The sequence below is a fragment of the Aricia agestis genome, chromosome 12, assembly GCF_905147365.1.
Source record: "Aricia agestis chromosome 12, ilAriAges1.1, whole genome shotgun sequence".
Classification (NCBI taxonomy): domain Eukaryota; kingdom Metazoa; phylum Arthropoda; class Insecta; order Lepidoptera; family Lycaenidae; genus Aricia; species Aricia agestis.
In genome coordinates, this window is record NC_056417.1 from 8,370,280 (window position 1) to 8,384,831 (window position 14,552).

General features: G+C 37.3%; 1 protein-coding gene across 1 annotated transcript in view; it reads left to right on the forward strand.

Moving 5' to 3' along the window:
* The first annotated feature begins 343 nt into the window (after nucleotides 1-343).
* Nucleotides 344-14,552, forward strand: part of LOC121732704 — a 37,434-nt gene continuing 23,225 nt past the window's right edge. Inside the window, exons 1-11 of the mRNA XM_042122657.1 lie at nucleotides 344-358; nucleotides 1,434-1,550; nucleotides 4,103-4,364; nucleotides 5,203-5,419; nucleotides 6,347-6,390; nucleotides 6,904-7,051; nucleotides 10,119-10,197; nucleotides 10,546-10,649; nucleotides 11,470-11,662; nucleotides 11,954-12,130; nucleotides 14,324-14,423. Coding sequence (XP_041978591.1) covers nucleotides 344-358; nucleotides 1,434-1,550; nucleotides 4,103-4,364; nucleotides 5,203-5,419; nucleotides 6,347-6,390; nucleotides 6,904-7,051; nucleotides 10,119-10,197; nucleotides 10,546-10,649; nucleotides 11,470-11,662; nucleotides 11,954-12,130; nucleotides 14,324-14,423 — 1,456 coding nt within the window. The remainder of the gene's footprint in view (nucleotides 359-1,433; nucleotides 1,551-4,102; nucleotides 4,365-5,202; nucleotides 5,420-6,346; nucleotides 6,391-6,903; nucleotides 7,052-10,118; nucleotides 10,198-10,545; nucleotides 10,650-11,469; nucleotides 11,663-11,953; nucleotides 12,131-14,323; nucleotides 14,424-14,552) is intronic.

A 14,552-nucleotide genomic window follows, 5' to 3' on the forward strand; every position in this document is an offset into this window, starting at 1 on the left:
CAGGATTCCAATGGTAAAAGAATTTTTCAAATCGGTCCAGTAGTTTCGGAGCCTATTCGACTCAAACAAACAAACAAACAAAGAAACACACAAAAAATCAAATCTTTCCTCTTTATAATAGTAGTGTAGATATATATATATATATATATATATATATATATATATATATATATATATATATATATATATATAAGAAAAAGATATAAGATAGACTTTTTGATAACTAATCACGGTTATCTTATAATAATTTACATATATCAGTCGTTAAAATGTGATAAAACATTATCAAAATGGCGATTGGATAGAGTATCAACGAAATATCGAAGTTATCAGTCAAAACGTGATGAATGATGATGCAGTAAATAACTAAGTTGGCACTTACTTTCCTTAATTAGATAATTAGTGTAATTTAAGGTCGTGTAATCGCGTTAGCCAGGATATAATTTGTGCTGTCTCAGCTAAATTGAGCTAAGTCATGACTTCTTATTTAAAATATGTAGATTATTAATTAATAGTCACGAACTGAAAGCGTGGGATAGATATGGATAGTAGGTACAAATTAATCAACACAAAGTATGTAAAAATATGTATAATATTTTTATCTTTTCAGCCTTTTTTATAATAGAATATCATAGTTTCAGCCTCTAATCTGTCAAGACTCAAGTGTCAGCTTATTTTTCCCAGGGTGTGCTACCATTTAGGAGTTAGCTTATAATAAGCCCTAGCGCACCAACGTTCTTTAAAAACTTAAATTTATTAATTGATAAACTTAAATTAAATTAAACTTAAATTTATTAATTGATAGACCGCGTTCACCTGAATGCGCGGTTTCACGGCTACACCGCGAGATCACAAGTGCATATAAATCGAGTCTAAAAGAGCACCTTTATTTTAACAGAGCGATCTTAATAAAGTTTTACGTTGCCAACACTATAAAAGTTGACTTTATAAAGTACTACTACTTGTTGAAATGTTCTTTATTATTAACATAATATAATCAGAAAAAAACAATTTTTTATCCTTTTTTGAAAACCCTAGGTATGCTAATAGCCAAATATAACACGTTGTTGATAAATAGTTATTATCGATAACTGAAAAAGACACTCTTTTATCTTGTGATAACCGTAATTATGTTGCAATAAAATGGCCCAAAAAAACATACGATTTTCTTACTTTGTCCAGTCCCCTCGACTCGAATGGTCCTTTAATAATGGTAAATATATATTAAATATACTATAATTATTTACCATTAATTTATTATGATACCATTATAATTTCTAACAATCAAAGTTCAATTACTTTACTCGATTCGTAATTATTTTCTTAAACGAACTTTTGTTATGTTTTTTATCGCATACATTTTAGAATCATTCTTAGGAACTTAAGTTCTAAGTCTTTCAAATTTTTAAAGTATTATCTTATGCATATTTCAGGATCAAAAAGATCAGAGTGTCGAGAATGGGGAACACGAAAACGGTGGTTTTGATCCCTCGCCCGAAGTGGTTAGCAATGAAAAGAAGATGTCACTGGCCCCATCTGTAAAAGGAGAGGTAAATACAATCCATTGATAGAACAATTCATTATTCTACGGACAGCGTACATATTTACAAGAAAACCTATGTCTTTCCCCGTGGTCTACTCTAAATCACTGCTGAATTACGCCAAAATCGGTCAAATTATTTCGGAGCTTACTCGATGTAAACAAACATACGTTTCCTCATAATATTACGTGTAAATTAAAATAGAACGTTTTTAGCTTGAAAATCAGTAACGGAAGTTTGACTGAGTTCATTTTGATGTATAACATTGTTTTGTCTCTTTGGAACTGGATGAAACACTACAGTCTACAGCAAATCCTAATTAATATATGGATATTTCAACTACTTTAGTTAGTTTAGTAAAAGTACAGCTATAATTTTAGTCCTAATCCTACTTTAACGAATTAGTTATCAATCAAAATACGCAATGGCCTTGTTGGCACTGGCTATAATCCTATCCTGCTATCCTACTTCCTACTAGTCCTACTAATATTATAAAGGCGAAAGTTTGTTTGGATGTATGGATGTTTGTTTACTCTTTCACGCAAAAACTACTGAACGGATTTTAATGAAACTTTACAATAATATAGCTTATACATCAGAATAACACATAGGCTACAATTTTAACCGACTTTCAAAATGGGGCAGGTGTTATGTTCGTTTTCTTATATTCAACGATTACTCCGCCGTTTGTTAACCGATTTTCAAAATTTTTCTTTTGGTATATAGGGTATCATCCCAATTTGGTATTATATTCACAAAAGTGGTTGTCTGATAAAGGATCCATAAGTAATCGAGGGAACTCCTCAAAACTTATAGGGAAACATGTGGTGACTTCGGTTTCGTGAGAAGTATTCTAAGCATATGCTACCAACAAGTAAGATTTTGCACCGAGATATATGAGGTATACCGTGGTTCGGAAGGTGCTGAGAGAACTCCTGATTCTTTATAGATACAAGTTTGGGAGTTTCGGCGTTGTTTTAAGAACAGAAAGCATATGCTACTATGCAAATTACATTCATCATCATCATCATCATCATCATCATCATCATCACTACCATATTATAGTCTTTTAGATCGAGACTCAAGTTTGTCAAGCGATAATTAAAAAAATCTATACCTACCTAATATTATAAGCCTGAAGAGTATGTTTGCTTGAACACGTCAATCTCAGGAACTACAGGTCCGATTTAAAAACTTATCTCAGTGTTAGATAGATCATTTATCGAGTGAGACTATAGGCTATATTATATTATCACGCTAAGACTAATACGACCGAAGAAACTCAGGAAAATGTGGGAAAAACGGGGGAAATATTTTTTATGGGAAAATGTACAGTTTCTGTAAAATTCCTAATTTACGCGGGCGAAGCCGCGCGGGACATCTAGTGTCATAATATTTTATGAATTGTATAGTTTTTATTATTCGTAGATTGTACGCAACAAAATGTAACCACAATACAATTTGACGAACGAAATTATAGGTAGGTACTTGCTCGGATTATATTATAGCCATAGATTAGGAAGATAATAATCACATTATTATGTTCAATTGATTGCGAACAACAAAATAACTAAATTTTAAACCAAAAAATCAAAAACCTAAGTTTCACATTTCTGATATACACTAGCCGACCCAGTAGCGGCGAGGGCGCTGGATAAAAAGGGGCGCCGAAGGCAAACAAATATTTTTAACACTATGCTTACCTTGGGCTTGTGCTAAATCCGGCACTGAGCCGACCTGACGAACGTTGTTTTGTCATACAAGTTTTTCGGGTATAATAATAGAAGTTGGCCATTAACAGGCTAAGGGTGGGTTGCACCAACTAACTTTAACTATAACTTTAACTACAATGCAAAATGTCAAATCTTTGGTTAAAGTTAAAAATGGACGCCATCAAGACGCCATATTTAACCATAACCTTAGAGCTCGACAAGGCTTTAAATGCACGTGGCAAAAAAGGAACTAACGCTGTCATCATACAAAAACGCTATTTTTGACAGTTCTCTTTTACCAGCAGCGCCCCCGCTTGCGTTCTAATAAAGCCTTGTCGGACCAGCAACGTCTTCTGTCAAATTCTGTGGTCAAAGTTAAGGTTAAAGTTAAATTTGCCTTAACTATAACCATAACTTTGACCATAACTTTAACTTTAACCACGCCTCTGGTGCAACCCAACCTTACTCTATAAAATCACACACAATCTCATCAAAATCGGCCAAGAGTTTACATAAGAATTTGGCAAGAAGCACCGCCACACGAAAATTATACAGGGTGTAACAAAAATAAGCGATAATACTTTAGGGTGTGTATGTGTCCTTTACGTAGAGTTCACTGTGAAAGTAGCAAATTTTTTTGTGATTTCTATGGACAACCATTAACCGTCCTAGCGTCATGCGTTTTCCCATACAAGAGTAGAAAAAAGTATCACTTTGTTTTTTACACCCTGTATGCAAATAATATTATTTGCATATGTCGCAAACATTGTTTTGCCTTATACGATTTGGGAATATACACGTAGTATTTTAGATTTAGAGCAGATTAAAAAAATTACGTTTTTTTTTCAGGATGAAAAACCAGTCAACGAACGACCACAGTGGGATAACCAATATGAGTTTCTCATGTCGTGTATCGCCACCTCCGTGGGCTTGGGCAACGTGTGGCGGTTCCCGTTCGTCGCCTACCAGAACGGCGGAGGAGCCTTCCTCATTCCCTACATCATTGTGCTGGTGGTGATAGGCAAGCCGATGTACTTCCTGGAGACCGTGATCGGACAATTCAGCAATAGCAACTGCGTCAAAGTGTGGGACATGTCGCCAGCTATGAGAGGTAAACAACCTTCTTCGTTGATATAGAACTTTTTGTGTTTAATGTTGTTTGTCCGTGATAAATAATGTGCCAAAAAATAATTCAAATAATAATAAGGTAATTATTTATTATAGTAATTTAAGTAAGTTATTAATAATAACAGTGGACCGATGAAAACCGCTTAATTGTGAACCTTACCGCTAAGACCAATTTAATGATTACTTAAATTTAATTTAATGAAGTATTTGACATAATTTTTCATCATTAAGTTATTTCTCTGGATGCAGTCGTTAGTCTAAGGGTCAATTCATACCGCAACGCGACGCGTATCTACGCTAATGTTGTATCTAAAGTATGGATTTGACAGATTTGCAAGACGTCTCACGCAATTGAAATCTGTCAATAGAAATGCATCTATGCGTCGCGTTGCGGTCCAAATTGACCCTAAGGCTGCGTTTCCACTGAAGCGGAGCGGAGCTTAGCGGTGCCGAATTGACCAATCAACATGCTCAAATCTTCGCTGTCATTCCGCTGGAATAGCACGATTGGTCAATTCGGGTACCGCTAAGCTCCGCTCCGCTTCAGTGGAAACGCAGCCTTAGTGTCTAAACACAGTAGGCTTTGCCCAACTTAGTTTAGACACGTGTCTATACACACCAAGCCAAAGTTACGCGGCGGAAGTTCGGCATGATTACGTCAGCAATATCAAACGCATACAATAAACGTGACGAACTTTCGGCATGGTGTGTCATCGGTAATTTAACATACACTGCAAGCGTAATCATGCCGAACCTCGGCCGCGTTTTTTCGGCCTAGTGTGTTTAGACACTAAGTCCAAATTTGCAATTTTTTTCATCAGGTACCGGCTACGCTCAAACTCTCGGCGCAGCATACGTGTTATCCTACTACATGTCGATCATCGGCCTCTGCATGTACTACTTCGCTATGAGCTTCAGCGGGACGCTGCCGTGGGCGGTGTGCCAGCCGGACTGGCCGAACTGCGTGCCGTCGGGCGCGTCCGTCAACATGACCGCCATCGAGGGGGAACCGACTAGCAGCGCCGAGTACTACTTCACGTGAGTTACGAATTGTATAGTTCGATGTAGCTAACAATAATAATATCTATGGACCACGGGCGTAGCCAGGGGGAGGGTTTTGGGGGTTCAACCCCCCCCCCCCCCCCCGAAAAGTTAAGATATTAACATTCATAAAATTAAAAAGGGACAGGCGTGCCGCATACCTCATTTATTACCAACTATTGCACTAAAAAAAACATTTTACATCTTTAATATTTTTCTTATGAATATAAGGGTTATTTTATGTACTTATATTCCTTTTATTTTTGTGAACCCCCCCGATACTCTGGCTACGCCCGTGCTATGGACGCTTCACACCACGTCAGTCTGGCCCCGTGCTAAGTACCTGAAGGACTTGTTTTACGCGGGTATACTATACATATATTTAAGATTTTTATTATATGATACACATATTTAATACACATCCATGACCCAGGAACTTTGAAAACCGGTGGTCGCGGGAGCGAATCCCACCGACGGAACAAAAAGTTTTCAAAGTTCCTGGGTCATGGATTAGATGTGTATTAAAATTTGGTATCATATAATAAAAATCAGGCAACAGCCCACCAACTGAGCCACAGAGGTCATCATCAATTGTAAAACAGTATGTAGTTTGAAGACTCAGATCGAGCCGCCGCACGACATAACACTTTGGCCGCTAAATAATAAAATCAGAGGCCGTAGCCAAAGTCCCTTTCGTTAAAAATGATCACGAAATTCGTTATCAAAATGTATGGGATTTGACATTAGTCTTCGCAAGCGAAATGTCAATTACCGATGACTTATGTCAGACCGCATACATTTTGTTAACGAATTTCGTTATCGTTTTTAACGAAAGACACTTTGTCTAGGGCCTCAGTACCTAATCAAAAGCCATTGTAATTATGTAAATAGCGGCATACCGTAAAACTTTATATTTTATTTCAGGCGTACGGTTTTGCGACAATCTGACGGAATCCATGACGGCATAGGTATGTGTAAATGCTTAACAACTTAGATACAACTTAAAAATGATTTATAAAGAGTTTTCTTGTAATGCGTGAATGGTCAAGCTACGGTCTCACTTAACAATTAAAATAAAATACATCTATAATATAAAAATGAGTCGCAGAATGTGTTGCTAAGCGCAAAACTCGAGAACGGTTGGACCGATTTCGCTAATTCTTTTTTTTAAATATTCCTTGAAGTACGCGGATGGTTCTTACGGAGAGAAAAATTCAAAAAAAAAATTTTTTAATTTCCTGAAAAAGTCTAAAAACAACACTTTTCTATACTCCCATACAAAAAGTTAAAGAATCGACTGTTAGGTGATACGAAGTTCGCCGGGTCAGCTAGTACTTTATAAAATATTATTGTAACGCATACCATGCAAAAGTTAGCTTGGCCTCCAGATGCAGATGCCAAGATAATTTTTGCGTCTTTTATTTTTTTTATTTAAAAAGAAATACTAACTTAGGTACTTAAAGAGTAACGTGACATTCTAGGTACCCCGATTTGGGACCTAACCCTGTGCCTGCTGGCGTCGTGGGCGGTGATCTGGCTGATCGTGGCCCGCGGGGTCAAGAGTTCGGGCAAGGCCGCCTGGTTCCTCGCCATCTTCCCCTACTGCGTGCTCATCATCCTGCTCATCAGGTAATTAGTAGTCACATTGTAAGCATACCAAGTAGGATACATCTTTTTAGGGTTCCGTACCCAAAGAGTAAAAACGGGACCATATTAGTGAGACTTCGGTGTCTGTCCGTCTGTCTGTCCGTCTGTCCGTCTGTCCGTCCGTCTGTCTGTCCGTCTGTCCGTCTGTCCATCTGTCCGTCTGTCTGTCCGTCTGTGCGTCTGTCTGTCTGTCTCCAGGCTGTATCTCAAGAACCGCTGTAGCTAGACTTTTGAATTTTTTACAGATTGTATATTTCTGTTGCCGCTATAACAACAAATACTAAAAACAAAACAAAATTTATATTTAAGCCCCCCTTAAATATAAATTTATTCCCATACAACAAACGTGAGTTTTTTTTGGCCTTTTTTGCTCGATATCAATAATGATAACCAGTAGGCACTTAAAATTGTCACAAAATCCTTAATAAATATGTGTGCTTTAATAATTAATTAAAAAATGAAATAAAATAAATATTTAAGGGGGGCTCCCATATGTTAAAGAACACCATTTTGGGACTAATTTTATCCCTATAACGGTACGGAACCCTTTGTGTGCGAGTCCAACTCGCACTTGGTCGATTATTTTTTATATGATAAGAGCAAACGAGCAATCGGGTCATCTGATGGAAAGCAACTACCGTGATACTCGAAACATTAGGAGAGCTACAGCCTGCAGGTGCGTTGCCGGTCTTTTAACAGGGAATACGCTCTCTTCTTGAAGGACTGCAGGTCGTATTGGGCATCGTAGATATTCTAAAAAGAGTTATCTTTAAACCTGTTTTGAAATAAAATTATGTTAGGCCTTTTATTAGACTTTTAGTGCCCAAGATTAATTCCTACATAATATCTTTCATCATGAGTAACATGTGTAGGAAATAACCTTCTCACATTCTAAGAACCTATACCTATTGAAATAATTTCAATCTTAATCCAATTTAAGAAATAAATTTTAAACAAGCCAGATTAATTAATTATTATAATTGAAAAGGCGTGTTCGATACACCTCACACACATACAAATAACATTCATTAAAGGAGTGAGCACACTGAGACGGGCCGTGCCCTTCATACAATTTGTATGGGAGCCGATGCGCGTATCGCACACTGTGTCGCAAAGCAAATGTACGGCGACTTTGGTATTTCAAAACCACATAAAGATAATATAATATTTTCTTTGATTCCGTTACAATTTAAAGTATTATTTTATTACATTCTGCCAAAGCAAAGTCGTATTTCAGTAATTAGGTATACCTTATCTCACGAAGGTAATCGAATAGCGCTGAACCATAACAGCGAATAGGAAGCATAAGCGTTCGGAATGTAATTTATCATATTACAATTTTTATCATAACGTAATAATGTGTGATAGTCGTGCACGTTTTATTTTTATTGCATTTATCCTGTCACCGTAACAACAACAAAAATATTAGTCACCACACGCGTACAATTATTCCAATTTATAAAGTAGATATCATTACATTTTATCATACATTTGATGTTTCCGAATCTTTTTTTTCCTAAAAATTCAGAGATTTCTTATTGCGCAAGAACTGACCGTTTATTCGTGACAATATTTTGCCCATTTCCTGTAGCAGAATCAAAGTATCTCCATACCAAACATTATCACAATCAGTTCAGGAGTTTACGTGTGAGGAGATATAACACACGGACAGACTTCCACATTCGTAATGGTGCCGGTGATTATTTCTAAGACTAATAAAAAATGTATAAACTTTATTAATGTTAAATTTTAATACAACAAACAACATTATTTTATTTTATTTTTTATTTTATTTTAAAGGGAAACTTACAGCTAGTACAAAGGTAGAATTCAAAAGTAACAATACAAATGCCAATTAAAAGTTTTCGCGACTAGGTATTTGTTTAGATTGTACATAAATTTGGTTGACGTCAAATTGACGCACTGTGATGAATATATCATAATCTATACTATAATATTATAAATGCGAAAGTATCTCTGTCTGTCTGTCTGTCTCGCTTTCACGCCAAAACTACCGAACCGATTGTAATGAAATTTTGTATACAGATAGCCTAAAGCCTGAGAAAGGACATAGGCTACTTTTTTACTGGAAAAAAGGGTTGGAAGGGGGTGAAAATACGAAAATTTGTTCAAATTAAGTTAGTTCCAAAAATTCATACTAGATGGCGCCGTGCGTCTCTTACATCGCGCTAACGCTTGCCCAACATCTTTCTATACGAGGTGGTATCATCATAGATTCGATTTCCGATTTTTTTCGATTGTTATTTCTTTTTTACGTTATTTAATAAGTCAGTACTTTATATTATATACAGTGACGTAACCTTAAACCTATCAATGATAAATAGTTTATGGGTAAGGTTGTGTAATTGGGGGGCTAAATAAGCTTTAAAATTTGGCATAAAATATAAAGTTTAATTTTAAAAAATGAAATATTATGTGCACACTGCACAGCTGTTTTGATTTAAGGGGTACCAGGGTTTTTTTTATAAAAGCTTTTGACACCAATTTTGTTGACATCGCGCGCTATAAACTAAAGTCCACGCGGACGAAGTCGCGGGCAACAGCTAGTATATATATATATAAAAGACAACAATAAAAAAATTATAGGTAAAATTAAACTTTTTGTTTATGTTGCAAAATGTAAATATACAAAAACATTACAGCCCTAGTAGACAAGTGGCATTCGATTATCGTAAACGCTAACAAAATTTATTTGACAAGTCATAGCTAAGCGAATACTAATGTCAAATCCCATACATTTTGTGGCGTTGGCGTTTACGATAATCGCTTGCCGCTTGTCTAGGCCCTCAGAATTCTGAATTACGTAGCATGCTACGAACGTTCTACGAGAGCTACGGAGCTACGAAGCTACAAAAAAATGCGAATGCTACACACGTAGATGCTCGTAGCTCGTAGACTATTCGTTGTCTCTCTTTATATTGAAGAAAAAATACAGTTTTCTTTGTCCAGTCCATCCAGTGAATATTAATTATATTTATTTAACTTTTTTTTTATAATAGTTAATTCTCTTTCCATTGGTATGTTACAGAGCTGTAACGTTGCCTGGTGCAGTGAACGGTATCATTTTCTTCATCAATCCAGAGTGGTCAAAGATTTTGGAGCTTCAAGTAAGTTTTTAATTTTCATTTTAAAAATATCTAAGTATCCAATTAGGATATTTTTTAGGAAATTATATAACTAGTAATTGAGTATTTTTGAATTGAATTGATATAAAAACTACACCAAATAAACTTTAAAAAATCGCTTAATTTCTGCTATATCGATGCTGCTTGTTTCGTAGCATACGTATAGTATTCGGCAAATTATGCTGTAAACAAGTCTAGACAGTACAACACATCGTTGTTTGAGTATCAATTTATTCTCATTTCTGTTCTCTTCTTTATATTGTGAAAGGAGCAAGCATGACATTTTAACAAATAACACACAAAACTTTCTAATAAGTGTACCATTTTCAGGTGTGGTACGCCGCAGTGACGCAGGTGTTCTTCTCCCTGTCCGTGTGCTCCGGAGCTCTCATCATGTTCTCGTCGTATAACGGCTTCACACAGAATGTATACAGGTACTACCATGATATTACGCATACTTCATTTACACAGAAATAGATCTCAACTTAGATTATATATATTAACGGCAACCGCGGGGCAAATTTTTTATTTAAAGTCAGGTTAGAACAATGCAGGCTGATAATTTGATTGTCTGCCAATAAAATTACTGATGGTTATCAACTTTACAATCACAACAACGTTGGACCTAAGGGTCCAAAGACCACATTCCTATTTGGTGATATGTCTTGACCCACACGTACCACAACCACACCACACCGTCTCGACAAAATGTGTATCGCACACGCGGTTGATAAAGACTGCAAAATGTGGTACATGCATAGATATCAGAAACAAACGGGGTACAAGGGAATAATCCTACTCACTTTCAATACAAAGTATACGCCCGACCACGTGGTATGTGCGTGGTGTTGCTATGGTACGTGTGGAACAGCCCTATATGTGTGATGGCCACAAAGAAAGATCTTTCAAGCGAGGTGGAGTGCTCGGCCAAGTCGGATCCCCATGTCGTCATTTCAGTTGTATAATATGTCGCGACGATTTCCCAAACTTCAAGGATTGTACGCTGTTTGTTCTCTAAATGCAGGGTTACGACTACCGTGTCTGGTAAAAGCCTTTTAAAACTGATCGCACATTTGTTAGCACCATACGCCGTACGCGTCGCACGCACTGCATAGTACACGAAATGCGGCGCATACGGTGCGGACGAATGTGCGAGGTTTTACTTAATTTCATACAATGATTTCTAAATGCGGCGCGTTTGGCGCGTGCGTGCTGATTTAATGTGCGATCACCTTTAATAAATAAATTTCCTAGGGATTCAATGATCGTGACAACCCTGGACACGTTCACGAGTCTGATCTCGGGCATCACGATATTCGGCGTGCTGGGCAACCTCGCCTACGAGCTCAACTACGACGACGTCAGTGACGTCATCAAGGGCGGCGGCACCAGCTTGGCCTTCATATCCTACCCTGACGCCATCGCTAAATCGCCGTTTGCACCACAGGTAATAGCTAGACTTGGCGTCGCCTCTTTCGCATGAGGCCCGTGCTTTAACCAGTTTCTAGCTAATAGGGTTAATTCAGACCGCAACGCGACGCGTAGATGCATTTCTAAATTTGTACTGAATTGACAGATTTCAATTGCGTGAGAATATGTCAAATATGCCATACTTTAGAATTAATGCATCTACGCGTCGCGTTGTGGTCTGAATTGACCCTTAAAAGTTATCTGAAGTTTTTGTTTTAACTTTACAGACTAGGATATAAATGTAAATTTTACGTAATCGTCTTTTCAGCTCTTCGCAGTACTATTCTTCCTCATGATGGCCGTATTGGGCATCGGTAGTGGTGTAGCCCTGTTGTCCACCGTCAACACTTTGCTTCTGGACGCCTTCCCCAAAGTGCCCACCATCGTCATGTCCTCCATCGTCTGTGTCTGTGGCTTCCTCGTTGGACTAATTTATGTGACACCGGTAAGTGTGATATTAGCGCGCCCCTAGATGATCAATTTTTTGTGCAATATCACGTATTGTGCAATATTATTGCCGTCTGGGGTTGATATTGTACGCGCCCGACGTTCATTCTTATTGTCAAATAAAATGTTCAATAATATTTCACAACTAGCTGTTGCCCGCAACTTCGTCCGCGTGAATGTATGGTATTAAAATCGAGATTTAGAAAATTGAACACCCATCTACGGCTATTTTATTTGAATCTATATTACACACGAAATTTTTAATTTACATCAAAGACCCAGGAAACTTGAACCTCAGATACTTATCGTTTTAAAAAATCCTTTCTTCGAAGACCGCTTGGCGTGGACAGGGGATGGGGGCCACAGGACAGGGGAAAGGAACATGTGACGGAGACAGAGGATAGACTTCAGAAGACGGGATTTAATGTAGGCATCTATCCCTCTTTAACCTACCTCTTATTCTCAGATTCATAATCTACAATTAAACCACAATATCGAGGAGTTTCTTCAATTCCATTACTTCTCAAGTTACCGTTTTTAGGGTTCCGTACCCAAAGGGTAAAAACGGCCGTTACTCTATTACTAAGACTTCGTTATCTGTCCGTCTCTCTGTCTCCAGGATGAATCTCAAGAACCGTTATAGCTAGAGTTCTGATTTTTTTACAGATTGTGTATAGCTGTTGCCGCTATAACAAAAAATACTGAAAACAAAATAAAATCAATATTTAAGGGTGGCTCCCATACAACAAACATGATTTTTTTTCTCGACATCAATAATGACAACAGGCAGGCAGTTGAAATTTTCACAGAATCCTTAATTATATGTGCACTTTAATAATTAATAATAAAATTAGAATGTAATTAAAATTTAAGGGCTCCCATACAAAAACACAACTTTTGGCCTATTTTCTCTATAACGGTACGGAACCCTTCGTGCGTGAGTCCGACTCGCACTTGGCCGATTTTATTGTAAACTTGGTATCAAATTCGGGCAATCTATACAACAAAAAAAGAATTTTGAAAATCTGACCACAAACAGCAAAGTAAACATTAACTCTTCCTTTTTTGAAAGTCGGCTAAAAAAAAGTATCTAAGATGTTGACCAGGGATGTAAGGTATCGTCATGCCAAATTTCATTGAAATCGGTCCAGCGGATTCAGAGATTAGCCTGTACAAACAGACAAACAGACAAACCGACAAACAGACAAACAGACAGAAAAACAAAAATTTCAAAAACAGTTCCCCTGACTCGTTTTTTCAAGTTTATTTTCAATGTACAAAAATTTTACCTCTACGATTTTATTATAAGCATATAGATAAAATTGATCGTCCAAGGGCCATTAACATACAATATAATATTTTTTATTTGGCCTCAACATATTTGTTATGCATTGATTGACAATCTCAGAGTGTGCCAGATTTTACTAATAGCGCAGCTGTCTACCACACGCGCTGTGGACGATGCCTTTTTGCACTTTCGTATTCGACCGTTATTGAATATCATGAATAGTTAATGGAATCAGGCGTTACTTTGCGGAAATCCATAGCTTAAAATTTAGTTTGTTATTATTTTTAGCAATATTACGTGAAATAAACTTCCACCTTTAAGTAAATGAGTGAGTGTACGCATGGGCATGCGTACAGCACCTCCCTCCTACACTGCCTTAACGGACGTTGTTCGTAGAGTCCACATCCTGAGGATGCTCCGGTGTTGGGGCGAAACGCGCGTCGAGGTTTTCAACCTGCATGGTGGTGAGGGGCCTTGCACGGATTTGCCAACATTATTGCTTGTGTGGTGGTGGTGTTTGCAGGTTCTTGCATGCGAGTGTACGCATAGGCAGTGTGGGAGGAGGGAGGTGCTGTACGCATGCCCATGCGTACACTCACTCATTTACTTAAAGGTGGAAGTTTATTTCGCGGAATATTGCTAAAGATAATAACAAACTAAATTTTGAATATCATGATCCAAGGTGTAGAGAGAGAGGCTGCTTAAATATGAGATAGCTGAAGGAAATAGCTATCGAAAAGGAAAAGAATATTCATTTGCAACAGTTTATGAGAATGATTAGAAGGCCACATACAAATTAATCCACAAATATAAAAAAAAAAACTTTTTTTTAGCAGAAGTATATCTACTGTCTAGCTAATAAAATACCTCATCGTAGTCTTAATTACTGGTTACTTTTTTCAGGGTGGTCAATACGTTCTGGAAATAGTTGATCACTACGGCGGCAGTTTTATGAGGTTGTTCGCTTCCATCGCGGAAACCATGGGCGTGTGTTGGATTTATGGTAAGAACACAACATAAAATTCCCTGCAGTACTAGATTTGAATTCCATCTCATCGAGTGTTATTGATTTTTGTCTGATCCACTTTATCTTTACCCGGATAAGTATATGTATGTATGTTTAACGAATAGG